This window comes from Dromiciops gliroides, chromosome 2 (assembly GCF_019393635.1).
Source record: "Dromiciops gliroides isolate mDroGli1 chromosome 2, mDroGli1.pri, whole genome shotgun sequence".
In the NCBI taxonomy this organism is placed as follows: domain Eukaryota; kingdom Metazoa; phylum Chordata; class Mammalia; order Microbiotheria; family Microbiotheriidae; genus Dromiciops; species Dromiciops gliroides.
This window is the reverse complement of record NC_057862.1, coordinates 417532561-417546860: the sequence shown is the minus strand read 5'-3', so window position 1 is coordinate 417546860 and position 14300 is coordinate 417532561. Positions and strand designations below refer to the sequence as shown.

At 43.8% G+C, this 14300-nt stretch overlaps 1 protein-coding gene across 1 annotated transcript in view; it reads left to right on the top strand.

Annotated features, from left to right (window-relative positions):
• PEPD (peptidase D) overlaps positions 1-14300 on the top strand; it is a 262894-nt gene that overhangs the window by 222062 nt on the left and 26532 nt on the right. The window contains exon 12 of the mRNA XM_043988571.1: positions 2300-2448. Coding sequence (XP_043844506.1) covers positions 2300-2448 — 149 coding nt within the window. The remainder of the gene's footprint in view (positions 1-2299; positions 2449-14300) is intronic.

Genomic DNA, 14300 nt, shown 5'->3' with positions numbered 1-14300 from the left:
TGTGCAGGATGCAGACTTCCAAGGAGAGAGAGAGAGAGAATGGGGATTAGAGTTCACAGGATGTATGGAGTCAGGGGAAACAGAGGTTTACCCAACACAGGGAGCCATCATCCTCTTTGTGGTATGGGGTTGCCACATTCCTGCTCCTGAACAGTCCCATAGTCGTCCCAGTCACTCCCAGCCCTGGGGGGAGGCTACACTGGATAGAGCAAAACTTGCCAAGATTCCACAGCGAGAGAACACATTCATATTTCAAATATTCCTTCCACCACAGTATGCCCCGGGGATGGGGATATGGCTGGAACTCCTCCTCTTCGCCCAGCTCCTGGCCCTCCCTTCACTTTGCCAGCCTGCTTATAGGATGAACCTGTCCCCATACCCTGAAGGGAAGAGGGGCTGGTCCCCTGAGAGGGGTCTCTTCTAGAAGACAGCCTTCTCCCAATTTCCCAGCCTAAGTCTCTAAACCATGTCCTTGCCTAGAACCAGGATTACTAGTACGACAGTGGAGATCTGAGCCTCGTCAGTTTCTCCACCAAAACACCCTTCCCCTGAAAGAAGTTGCTTTGAGCCTCTAAGTGTTCCAGCTTGTGGGGAGCTTGTTAGGCAGGGGGTGGGGTGAGGGGCTTGGCTTCCTCTCACTCAGCAAGTATTTCAAGGGGCACCTATTGTGCAAGATTCTGTGAAAAGTACTATGGCTTTGCAGAAAATAATAGTTCTTGGTTTTTAGACCTATTGGCCATGGAGAACTGTGGTGGCTGGAAGTAGAAATGCTTCTGCAGCCTTGTGATGTATATGCAAAGGTGCCTAGGCACAACCCTGGTCCCAGTCCTTAAGTCTACTTAGATGACTGTGGGGTCCAAGATGGCCAATGCTCTGCTTGGCCTGCCCTTTCTCCCTCTCCTGGAGTGAGTAATCCATGACCAGAGTGGCCTGGAGGGCCGCCTGCCAGTCCAGGGGATGAATGTCTCCTCAGGGAGCTGTGCACAAAGGATTTGTTCAACATAAGGCTCTCTGGCCCGGGGCCTGGGAGGCCTGGGGTCACACATGGCGTGGGGGTTCCAGGCAGGAGCATAGGTCACTTGAACACAGTCCCCTCCATTTTCATAGCAGCAGAACTGAAGCCACAACCAGGTCAGTCTGACCCTGCTTGCTCCTGCCCCACTAGCCCTCAGTGGAGAGGAGAGGAAGCCCTTCCTATGTCACATGCTGTCAGCCAGACAAGTGTACTGACCACTCCTATTAATGTCCAGGTGCTCTGACTCTAGGCCCAGTGCTGTCCCTACAGAAATGACTGTCTTCATTTTGGTTGAGATTACATTCATGATGATGGAAAGTTGTTCTTGCTACATAAATGCCCATTGTGGCATGTAAAAAACTATATGTGGTCACCTTATTTCTGTCCCAAGTTTGGGGGACAATTAGCTGGGGTTCCTAATATAGTTGTTACATATAAATTAGAAACTTCAGCACCAGTTTGGGGGCATTAACATTTATTAAAGTGTATTAAATATTAGTAAAGAGAGTGTACATGTCTCTCAAAGTTAAGAAAAGGCCTATCTAGCCTAGAGGAGAGAATAGAGCTCAGCCTGACCTGCTTCTTCCTCCAAGTCCTCTGCCACCAAGAGCACCTGAGAGAGTCTAACTGAGAATAACTTCCTGTGGAAGCCTTTTCCGGTCCGGAGGAGAGGTGGTCCTTACACACTGCTTCAAGCTAATGCACTAACATCATGCAAATCTGTTGGTTTACTGGACTTGAGGGTGGTCTCGTGTTGAAGTCAGAGTTCATGCCCTCGGAGAACACACCCTCTTGAGGACCAGGCAGGTGTGGTTGTAATTGTATTAACTTTGAGTGAGTTAATCAGTGAAGTCAGTCAATCCAGTCAATCCCCTCAAGGGGGGCCTTTAGGCATTCCCAAAACCCTATTATTTTCTCACGCCATAGATGGATGCCCAGTTATCTATGAGCATGACTAGCCTGCCCAGCCTCCAGTATACCCAGTAGTGTGAATAGTCAAACACTACTCAGTTCTCACCCATGCTGCCCCGCTGTGATGACAGTGGGTCAGCTGGAATGTCCCCTCTTTCAATTTCCCTACCCATTGTGTGATCAGGGAATAAAAGACAAAGGAGAAAAGCAGGAGGAATGTGTCATGCTGAGACCCAAGTCAGTGACTAAATTGTTCAAGTGATAAAATTTTGGGTGGGTAAAAAGGGGCCAGCCGTGGCAGGTATTAAGGGGTGGGTGTGAGATTTCTCCAAGCCTCCTGTATAATCTCTTATTTCTCTTGTCCTTTCTCAGCTTGTTTGACATGGGAGGTGAATACTACTGTTTCTCATCCGATATCACCTGCACCTTCCCTGCTAATGGGAAATTCACCCCTGACCAGAAGGCCATCTACGAAGCTGTGCTGAGATCCTCCCGAGCTGTCATGAATGCCATCAAACCAGGTAGAGGAGGAGCTGGAAGGGGATCGGAAACATACCAGAGAGAGTCAGGGTTTGGGGGGATAAAGGACTGAGAGAACCTGCCCCTGTGGTTCTGCTTTATCGCCTCACCTCCTGGAGGATCTGGGGCCCTGGGGGAAAGAAGGGGCAGTTTATGGGGTCCATGATAGTTGTCTTAAGGGATCAAAAGGCCTATCATGGAAGAGGGATTAGATAGGATTGCTTGACCCCAGAGGACAAAACTAGAAGGCAGAGTTTGCAAGGAAGTCAATTTTTATTTGACATAAAGAAAAACTGACAATTACAGTTGTCTTTGAGGGATTTAATGGGTTCTTTATCACTAAGATCTTCAGGCTGAAGCTGGATAGCCCCTGGTTGGAGATCGAGTAGAAGGGAGGCCAGTGGCACAAACGGATTGGATACACATTCTCTGAGGCTGCTCACAGTGCTGATTCTCCCAGGGTATTGTTAGGAAGCACAGGGGGGGTCCACGGTCAGGAGGAACTTGTCTCTGGACTTGCTTTGATTCTGTGGTTCTTATGTCTTTGGTGGGGTCTGAGAACCTGCTGATAAATGTTATGGCTGTTTCTCTGTCCTACACTTCTCCAGAAGGAAAAGGGTTTTTGCATGCACGTCTGTGTGTTGGGGCCAGCATGGGGTGGAGAGTGGACAGGACACACAGGGAGCCTTGGTTTTCCTGGAAAGTGCCAGAAACAGAAGCAAGTGCTAACTCAAGCAACTGACTGGCCTTTGCTTCCTTGTTGGTAACTGGTAAAAAGTGGTGGTTCCTGGCCTCCCGAAAGCCAGTCAGTATCCCAATGAGAAACATGGCCAAAGGACTATTTCTTCCCTTTGGTGATTGATTATTTTCACAGGAACAAGGAGAGCTCAGAGCTGACTAAAGGCTTCTTAGGTGGATGGCACAAGGCTTGGGGAGAATGGGCCATGACACACAGCTCTTTGACCCCTGCCAGACAGTTCCTAGGGGATGAGTGGGGGATCAGGTTTAGGGGTACCCTTGCTACTTAGAACTATACCCCAGGCTCTCCTGAAAGTCCATGTGCCAAACTTGGAAAAGCCTGTCATTGCCCATCTACCCCATCGATCTGTTTGCATTCTTCTGCCTGAGTCCCATGGGTTTCTCCAATGTGGGAACATCAGTAATTCAATAAGGCCAGTTTGACTAGATCCCAGAGTACAGAAGAGGGAGAAATATCCTTTGAGACATGAAAGGTAGATTGGGGCCAAGTTGTGTAGAGCTTTAAAAGCTAAACAGAGTCATTCTGCTTTCTCCTAGAAGCAATAGGAAGCTTCTGGATGTGGTTGTGTAGAGGAAGGATATGGTTAGTTCTGAGTGCTTAAGGAACATCACGTTAACAGCAGCATGGTGGATGAACTAGAGTGGGATAAGAGGTGAGGAAGGGTGGCAAATCAGGAAGCTGTGACCATCATCTAGGCTAGAGGTGACAAGGGGCTGAACCAGGGTAGCATCACATATATGGGAAGAGAAGGGGATCAGAGATGAGAAATGTTCTTCAAATTTCTATCCTAGGCCCTTTTCTCTCTCTTCTTCCTCTACAGCCTCTTTCTTGATAACTTCATCAGCCCCAATGCATTTACTCAATGCAAATGACTCAGATCTAGCCCTAGTCTTTCTCTTGAGTTTCAGTCACGAATCACCACTTACCTCTTGAACATTATGAACTAGATATCCCAGAAACATCTCAAACTTAACATGTCCAAGACTGAAATCAGCCTTTCCCTCAAACCCTTCCCTCTTCCAGACTTGCCTATTTTTGTCAAAGCCACCTCCCAATGGTGAAAGGATGAAGGAAAGGATTTCTAGTCTTTTAGGTCATGCTTTCTCACCCCTTATATCTAATCATTTGCTAAATCTTGCCGAACTACCTTCTACCTTCTGCCCGCCTTCCTGTTTCTATGATATGGATAATGAGCCAGCAAATAAAAATGAGGAGTGATCAGACAGAGAAAAAGAGCACCAGAAAAAACTTAGAGAGGTGAATAACCAAGAGGAAAGGGTGGTCAACTGTATCAAATAAAGGAGATAGATCAAAAAGTATGAGGGGCAAGGATGGAAGCCAGATTATAAAGGGTCGAGGAGTAAATGAGAGACAAGAAAGGAGGCATCAGATATAGAAAACATTTTTAAGGAGTTTGTGAGAAAGGGAGGTGAGATCTAGGATGACTGTCTGAGGAAATAGTAGGGTCTACTGAATGTTTTGGGTTTTGGGTTTTTTTTAAGAACAAGAAAGACTTGGGTTGGTTGGTTTGTTATTCATTCTTTTTTTTTTTTAATTGAGGCAATTGGGGTTAAGTGACTTGCCCAGGGTCACACAGCTAGTAAGTGTTAAGTGTCTGAGGCCGGATTTGAACTCAGGTCCTCCTGAATCCAAGGCTGGTGCTCTATCTACTGTGCCACCCAGCTGCCCCCATTCTTCATTCTTGAAGAGGACCAGTAGGAGAAGCTAGATGGCGCAGTGGGTAAAGCACCGGCCGTGGATTCAGGAGGACCTGAGTTCAAATCTGGTCTCAGACACTTGACACGTACTAGCTGTGTGACCCTGGGCAAGTCACTTATCCCTCATTGCCCCGAAAAAATTAAAAATTAAACAAAAAAAAGAAGAGGAATGGTAACATCACAAGGGTGATATTTTTACTTGCTTGTGAATTGGATTTAGGTGAGGCAGAGCTGGGCTTCATTTTCTCCTCCAGAGTCAAAGACAAGCAGTAAAAAAGGAGCTAATAGAGAGGTCAAATGTTTCAGAGTGAGGAAATCTGCAGTCTGCTAGAGAAGATGATTTCAAGGGCACAAATAAAACAGTTGGCTTTGGGAAGGAAAAGGGTCATTGTCAGAGACCAGGAGAAAGGAGGAGAGTGGGACAGCCAAATCAAGGGATTGTGAGATGAAAAGAATGGAAGAAACAGATTCTCAAATGGCCTCAATTTTGTCAGACATCAGAAAGCAAAGATAGCTATTGGCATGGGGAAGGGCAGGACTCAAGATTAAGAAGAGCTGAAGGCCGAAGGGCATCCTCTCCAAAAGAAAATCAGGCTGACCTCAAATGTGACTGAGAAGCTGGCGCTCCCAGACTCTAGCTAGCAAAAATGATTTCTGTCGATAGATTTGGCCGGTTGGATCAGACTAGGCCCTGGTTTCAGCAGTGGGGAGAGTTCTTGGGACCACTGAGGAGTCATGGGATAGTCAGGGAAGTCTCACATCTATACCTCGCACTTGGTGGTTTATATTCTGGCTCTCTGTCCAGAGATGGCTTTAATAATCACTTGTTATGAATGCACTGGGCTCACAAAGGCAATATATATATACATATATATACATATATATATACACACACACATATATATATATATATCTGAGCTCAAGAAACTTACATTTTACTTGAAGGAAAACCAAACTTGAAGGAAAACCAACAAGGCTTTGGTGGTTTTCCTGCCCTCCCCTGCCCACCCCCACCTCTATCCCCACTTACCTGTAAGTTTAAAAAAAAATAGGGTGTGATTTACTAGTCCAGAATGAGATCACCAACATGTGGAGTAGCCTATCTGCTATTAAGCTGAGAGTTATATAAGAATGTATTGTCTGAAAGTAGCAGAGATGGAAAAGAAAATCAGAAACAGATTTAATACTTGGGACATGGGCTTTTGTTTGTTTGTTTTCATGCAGCACCCAGAGAAGTCAGCAACAGGAAGAACCATTTTGCCAGACAGCATCTGTATTTTTCCTTTTGAATCCTTACTTATCGAGGGGCAACCTCTTTAAATAGCAGCTGTGCCCTGCACAGTCTCCTTTGCAGTGGACCTTCTTAAGATTCTCACCTGCCTTGTGGCTTAGCTTGGAGAGGAGCTGAGCTGAGCTGAGCACACCTCTGTCCAGGCATGAGGAATTATAATGCCTCCTTTGGCAACCCTGAGACCTAGCTGGGAAAGGGATTTTAAGCCCCATTTAGTGGGTAAGAAAACTGAGCCCACAGAAGTTAGCTGAAACACCTAAAGTCTCACATCTCATGGCAAAACCAAGAGTAGCTGCCAGACCTGGCCCCACTCTGGTCCCCACCATAGTTCTCTTTCCACAAGGAGGGGTGCCTGGTATCCCCTCTTTTTTTGTGGCTGAGCTGGATGGCCCTTGGCCCTAATGAGTCACCATCAGTTTAGTCTTTGGGAATACACCAGCATCCAGGATGGTTGGCATCTTCCTGCTGGTGAGGCTGTACTCCATCTTCAGCTGTCCCTGTGCCAGTGCCTCTCAGCCTGACTTCTGTCCCACAGGATTCCCATTGAGGCTCTACAACCAAGCCGGGCCAGGGCATAGCCCTGAAAGAATGTTGGCTAGCCCTAGAGACAGGGAGGATCACTAAAGCCCCATGGGATCATTTGTTTTATAGGAGGCAAACAGCAGTCCAGAAGTCCCAGTGCTCTGGGCCTTGTCCAAACATGTTTGTGCTGAAATGACCCCTTTCTTGCCCACCTATGAGGACAGCCCGGCATTTTTTTTCCAAATTAGGAGTGAAGCACTTCACTGATTTTAATCCCTGTTATCTCAGTGAAAAGATAGTGGATGGGTTGGAGGGGTTGGGGCAGGGGACAGTATCGAGAGGGCCAGAGTCAGACTCTCTGGATAACCAGCCGAGATAGTCACAAATGTTATCCAACAGGTGGCCTGGAGATCCTTTATCCTGCCCCTCTGCCCTGAAAACCTGTTTGAACATCTGTCTTTTAGGAGGTCCATATGCTATTCACAATTTTTTTAAAATGCCCCTTAAGAAAGGGGCTGCTAGGTGGTACAGTGGATAAAGCACTGGCCCTGCATTCAGGAGGACCTGAGTTCAAATCCAACCTTCAGATACTTGACACTTACTAGCTGTGTGACCTTAGGCAAGTCACTTAACCCTCATTGCCCCGACAAAAAAACAAAAAGCAAAAAAAACCCCTTAATAAATGAGACCCAAAAGAGCCCAGAGTTTGAAAATTCTGCACCTAGGAGCTCTCCACATCACATAGGAGTACTATAGAAATCCTAGAAATAGGTGTGGCTAAGACCAGATAGAACTTGACCCTTTCTCAGCTATAATGTATGGAGAGGCTTCATCTCCTGCCTCACCTCTTTCCCACCTCTGATCCCACTGAGGGCCCTAGAATTTAACCCATTTCAGAAGGAACAGAGCTAGGATTCAAATCCAGGTCCCTTTCTCTAGTTCCCTTCAGCATGTCCAACATGCCAATTGACATTTACACTTCTCTAATTAATTACATTTTCTAATTGTGGGAAAGCATCTAGGCAAATAACAAAAAACTGAATTCATTATCCCACCAAACCTTCCTCTTCCTAACTTTGCCTTTACTCTCAGGGTACCACAGTCCTCCCTCCCATTCAACCAGGCTCACAACCCAGGTATTATCCTTGACTACTCACTCGCAACCCTTCTGACCATTCCATTGCCAGTTCTACCTTTGTAACATATCTTGTACATGTCCCTTTCTATCCTCTAATACTGCAACCACTCATCACCTTATTACTGGACTTCTACAGCAGCCTTCTGATTGGTCCATAACTTGTTCAGCCATTCCCCCAATTGATGGGCATCCCCTCAGTTTCCAATTCTTTGTCACTACAAAAAGAGCTGCTATAAATGTTTGTATATATGAGTTCTTTCCTTCTTCCTTTGATCTCTTTGGGATACAGATCTAGTAGTAGTATCACTGGTCAAAGGGTATGCATAATTTAATACCTTTGGGGACACAGTTCCAAATTGCTTTCCATAATGTTTGGACTCATTCACAGCTCTACCAACAGTCCATTAGTGTACCTGTTTTCCTACAACCCCTCCAGCATTTGTCATTTTCCATTTTTGTCATCTTCATTGATCTTATGGGTATAAAGGTTGTTTTGTTTCTCTAATTATTAGTGATTTGGAGCATTTTAAAAATATGGCTATTGATAGCTTAGATTTCTTCTTCTGAAAACTGCCTATTCATATCCTTTGACCATTTATCAATTTAAAAATGGTTCTTTTTTTGGGGGGAGTGGTAAATTTGATTCAGTTCCCTCTGTGTCTTAGAGCTGAGACCTTTAAGAAATTTGCTGCAAAGATTTTTTTGGGGGGGGGGGCAGGGCAATTGGGATTAAGTGACTTGCCCAGGGTCACACAGCTAGTAAGTGTCAAGTGTCTGAGGCCAGATTTGAATTTAGGTCCTCCTGAATCCAGGGCCGGTGCTTTATCCACTGCGCCACCTAGCTGCCCCTACAAAGATTTTTTTTTCCAGTTTCCCACTTCTAATTTTAGCTGCACTGGGGGGTTTTTTGGTGCAAAAACTTTTTAACTTTATGTAATCAAAATTATCAATTTTATCCCCATTGAGTCTCTCTTATATCTGGTTTGGTCATGAACTCTTCTTCTATCCATGGATCTGAAAGGTAATTTCTTATACCTAGTTTCTACCAGACAACTTAACAGTTTTCACAACAGTTTTTGTTGAAGAGAGAGTTCTTGCCCCAGTAGCTAGGATGTTTGGGTTTATCAAACACTAGGTTCATTTCCTTCTATATAATGTATACCTAATCTGCTCCCCTGGTCAATCTCTCTTTCTTACCCAGCACCAAATTATTTGATGATTGCAGTCTTCATAGTATAGTTTGAGATCTGGTGATGCTAGGCCCTTTTCCTTCCCATTTGTTCATTGATTACCTTGATATTCTTGACCTTTTGTTCCTCCAGATGAATTTAATTATTTTTTCTAGCACTATAAAGTAATTCTTTGGTTGTTTGATGGGTATGGCATTGAATAAGTAAATTAACGTAGGCAGTATTGTCATTTTTGTTATGTTGGCTTGGCCTACCCATGAGTAATTAATATTTCTCTAAATGATCTGTCTTTTTGTGTGAAGAGTGGTTGTTTTCCTTTGTACTTGAAGGGGACCAAAATGACACTGCTGTGTCAGGATCAATATACAGTCTGATTGTGACTGAGCAGAACAATACAAGCTCTTATTTTATAATTATAGTCACATGGTGTGTCTTGGCAGGTAGAAAAATCTGGAATGTTTCATGAATGTGTGTGTCACCTTTACTCAGGGGTTCAAGCTAATCTTCCAGGTTTATATATGTATGTAAATTGTCGAAGGGAGCATTTTGGAGAAGAGAAACTACTGGGGACAAATAGATAAAGAGAGAGTTCCTGGTGGTCTCCTTTTTCACTTCACTATCAATTATGGTTTTATACTAAATTATCTTGGTCTCTCAGAGTTTGTTTTCCATTTCTTCATTTTAAAGGTCTTAATTAAGCTAATCCATTTGATGAGGCTAACCCCTCACACAGCTTGTCACCCTGGTTCTGGGCACACTTTAAACACTCCATCTTGCAGTTCAGCAGAGGCTGAACTGCTGTTTACACCCTGGCTGGTACCCAGGTTTTATTTTTGCTGTTTTAGGTGCTGGGGGATGTCTGCTCCTCATATGCTGTAGGCTTTGGACAAGTTCAGTCATCTCTCTCTGGCTCAACTTGCCCGTCTATGTACGTCAGCTGTTGTGAAGCCAAAGCTAGGCCTGCTTTGGAGGACACTTGGGGTAGGGGGTAAGGCATTCGGTGCCATCAGTCACCTTTATTGCAAATGCTGTTCACAGGCTTCCTTCCCCTTGCCCTCTTCTCACCTGCCAGCTACTCTGTCCAGGTCAGGGTCCCCAGATAGCATTTCAACCTATGGCTCCTCAGAGAGGGCTTAGTTCTTAATTCTGAATCCTCTTGGTCAGCTGGGCCCATGGTTGAGCCACATTCTAAAACTCAGGTAGAGAAAAATACAATCATTAGTCAACAGAACTCTCCATCAGCCTTCCTGTAGCATGGGACTAAGAGAAGAACTCTTCTCTCTCATAGCTAATTTTTTATTGCTTAGGTTGGCCATGATCTAGTCCATTAGCAGGCAATGACTCCAGAATATTCAGAAAACCCAAAGCTACATACTAGCAAAACATGAATTTGTTTTGTTTGTGCCTGAGCCAAGATACACACAGTTCTGCATTTTGCACATCTCGCCCCTTCTACCTTCCAAGGAAAAAATAAATTATTGGATAAATAAAAAATCACTGAAATAACCCCAAATTCTCTAGGGGTGGCAGAAGAAAAAAATGTGCTAATACACAATCCAAACTTCTGCTCCTGATGTTTGAGAAATGAATATGGTGGAATGATAGCCCAGCAAAGCTCAAAAGTTTGAGACACTGACCACAGATGGTCCTGCTTGGCTGAGGGTACATTCCTCATTGTTGTGTAAGAGGCAGAGTTGGAATGGCCAGGCACTGAGAATAAGGAGCGATAGGAGACGTAGGTCTTCCTGTGTGTTGGGGAGTTCACGAACTGAGGTACCATTGCATTAGTAGAGTCAGTGGCATTATCTCCAGAAAGTCACTGTTACTTGAGGTGGGAAAGAGAAGGAAAGGCAGAAGAGATCCTTTCACTTTTCCATTATCACATTAGCATGTATTCGTTGAACACTGTTCCCCTCCACCTAAAATGCCTTCCTCTTCTTAGCAGTACTCAGACCTTTCTGCCTATCAAAACCATTAGCATTCGGTATACATTTATTAGCATTTCTTTCATGTCAGCACTGTGCTGGGTGCAGAAAGGCCAATTAGGATGTTGTAGTGGTCTAGGCAAAAGAGATTGAATTCCTGAACTAGAGTGGTGTCTTTGTAAATTGCGTGACAGGTTTGAGAGACATAGTTTCTGAGTAATTTAGTCATTTTATTACTAAGACCAGCAGGTTATTAATAAAAGGATAGTTATTTGGCTGTCTCTCTTAGACCAATGACCCCTAATGGCAGTGGGGTCACAGTTTTATATGCCTTTTGAAGAGTAGTTGTTCCTGAGGGGTGACAGACAACTTAGTTAACACAATAGGAGGTGTGGGCTTTATTAAAGTGAAGGACTTGGGGTACTTGATTTAGGTCATTCAAATCTCGGCCAAAGAGACATACCACCTGTCTTGATAGTAAGAGAGAATCAACCTTTCCCCAGACCTGTCTGAGCAAACACAATAAGCAGGAATATACACATTAGCCCAAACTTAGGATTTCTTTTACTGTCTAATTAGATCTTCCCACACTGGTTGGTTTCTGGATGAGGAAGTAGAAAGGGGGAAAAACCTTGGTCCTGATTCAATAATTAGTTACTAACTGAGATAATTAATTTCTCACAGTAGAAAGAAGAGGATGAATGGCAGCAACATTGTAGAGACAGAAACAAGGTTGGACAATTGTTTGGATGTGTGGGTTAAGGGACCATGAAGACTAAAGAATAATACTGAAATTATGACCCTCAGAGATGAGAAAAAAGATGATGCTCTTGACAGAAATAACAAAGTTCAGAAAAGGGATGAATGCATTTGGAGAGAAAGATGATGGGTTCCATTTTGGACATTTCAATTTGAGGTGTTTGTGGGCTATCCAACTGAAATGTCTGAAAGGCAGTAAGTAATGTGAGACTGGAGCTCAGAAGAGGAACTAGGGCTGGATATATAGATTTGGGAGTCAGCTGATGAGGTCACTGAGGGAGTAGAAAAAGAATAAAAATGAGCCTAGGACAGAATCTTGGGCGATACCACAGTTGGAGAGCATGATATGGATGATGATCAAGCAAAGGAGGCTGAGAAAGGAGCTTCAAGGCCCAAGTCAAATATCATTTCCTCTATTGGTCAATAGGTAAATGTTTATTAAGCACCTACTATGTTCCAGACAGTATACTAAGGTCTGGGGCCACAAAAAGAGGCAAAATATAGTCTCTGCCCTCAAGGAGCTCACAATCTAATTCTCTTCCCAAATTACTTTATATTTATTTCCTTAGCACCACATTGGTGCTAAATGGTATGTATTGTGTCACGCTGTATATTAGTCCCTTTTTTCAGAGAGAGACTGATTCAGAAATAGGAAGGGAAGTAATAGGTCAGACCTGTGCTCTAAAAAGGTGATTTTATCAGCTATGTGGAGAAAGGATTGAAAAGAGACATTGAAGGCAGAGAGACTAGTAGAAGGCATTATAATGGATGAAGCCACTGGCCATTGAATGAAGTGGTGGCCCAAGGAGGAAAAGGGAAGTGTGATGGAGGAATCAGTAGGACTCAGCAGTTAATTTAGGCAGGAAATCAGGGTTGGGGAAGAGTCAGGGAAGCCACTTAAATTATAAGCTAGGGTGATTGGGAGAATTGTGCCACCTTTGTACTACAAAGAGCCTGATTGAGATATGGATAGGGGTTGAGATATGGAACTGCCAAGTTTTAGTGGAGGTCAACAGAAGAATGATATTGTCCAGCTGGGGTCAGTGGGAGGAGTCACAAGGTCCTAGTGCAAGACAAGACAATAGTCAAGGAAATGGAAGTAGAAGACAGCATGCTTTTGCTAAGGGCTCACTCTGTCCAGAGGGTTTTTTTCCAAATAATTTTTATTATTATGGATGGTATTTACATATTTACATTTTTACAATTCTTTTCCCACCACCAAACCAACCACAGAATGTCCACAAGAGCTGAATTCATCATGTATCAGTTTCACTCAAACACCACAAACTCATAGTCACATTCTTTCCCTTCCTGGTGTGCCTGCCTCCTCTTTTACATTGTCCTCTTCCCCTTGCTGGCCACGTGGCCTCTGCACTCTTTGCATGCTTGCCTGCCCCAGTGGCGCTGCCACCCGGAGGCCCTGTCTTTCACTCAAAGTGATGATTTTTTTCTCTGCTTCTACTACGACCATGTAAATCCCACCTTGTGGTTGTAACTTGCCCATTCATTCTTTCCCATTGTCTTTGACAGATTACCCCCTAAAGCCTTCTTCATGGGATGTTGGAGACCATGCTCTGCTGCTGCTGTCTCTTCTCTCCCCATATCTTCCCTAGGCTAGGAACTATCTCTTCCACCATCAGAATTTGAGGGTACTTTGCCAGCCACAAATTTACATACACACATGTATATGCATATGCGTATATACATTTGTATATATGCATACAATACACATACCTATAATATAAAACCATATTTATATATAACATATATACATATATTTATATATAAACATATATTTAACACCTATATAAACATATTTAAAACATTTACATCTATAGTTTGTATTTGTGTATATTTATATACATATATCATTTTATGTGTGTATATATACACATACACTCATGTGTGGTTCTAATTATTTGTGGTAAAGATTAATATCAAAAGTTTTAGCTGAATCATTTGGGAGGGGCCACACCTGGCCCACCCTGAGATTGCATATGCTACTGAGAAGGACCTCCCCTTTTGGGGGAGGAAAAATGGAACGGGACCGGAAGGGAGGGAACTTCTAGGAGGCAGGGCGTGTTCAAAGAGCTCTTTCGGCCTGGCGGGTGATTCTGGAGGTGTCCTGTACCTGGCGGACATACGTGTTTTGCTCCGTTTCAGACGACTGTGTTTTTCTAACGAGCAACTGTAAACTGACTGGGGTTGGTGAGTTTAATCCTAAATTCCTTTGAACTAGCTTAATTGGGAACGCTCTGGGATTGCATAGTCTAAACTTAGAGTTAAGACTATCTATCTTTATTTCTACTTCCTTATTTCCTTAATTGGTTTCACCTTTGTAGTTTAATTAATTCCCAAGTAGGCTCCTTTTCTTATTGACCTGGGAGGAATATATAAAAAGGAAAGCTCAAAGGGGAGATTAAACCTGAAAGAGTCCCTCATATTCCCGGGACCCCAATAATGCTCTGTATATCCAGTTTTGGCCCTCACACATGCATATACATATACATGTGCTCTTTTATTACTTACAGCTTCTGAAAGCTATTTCTCA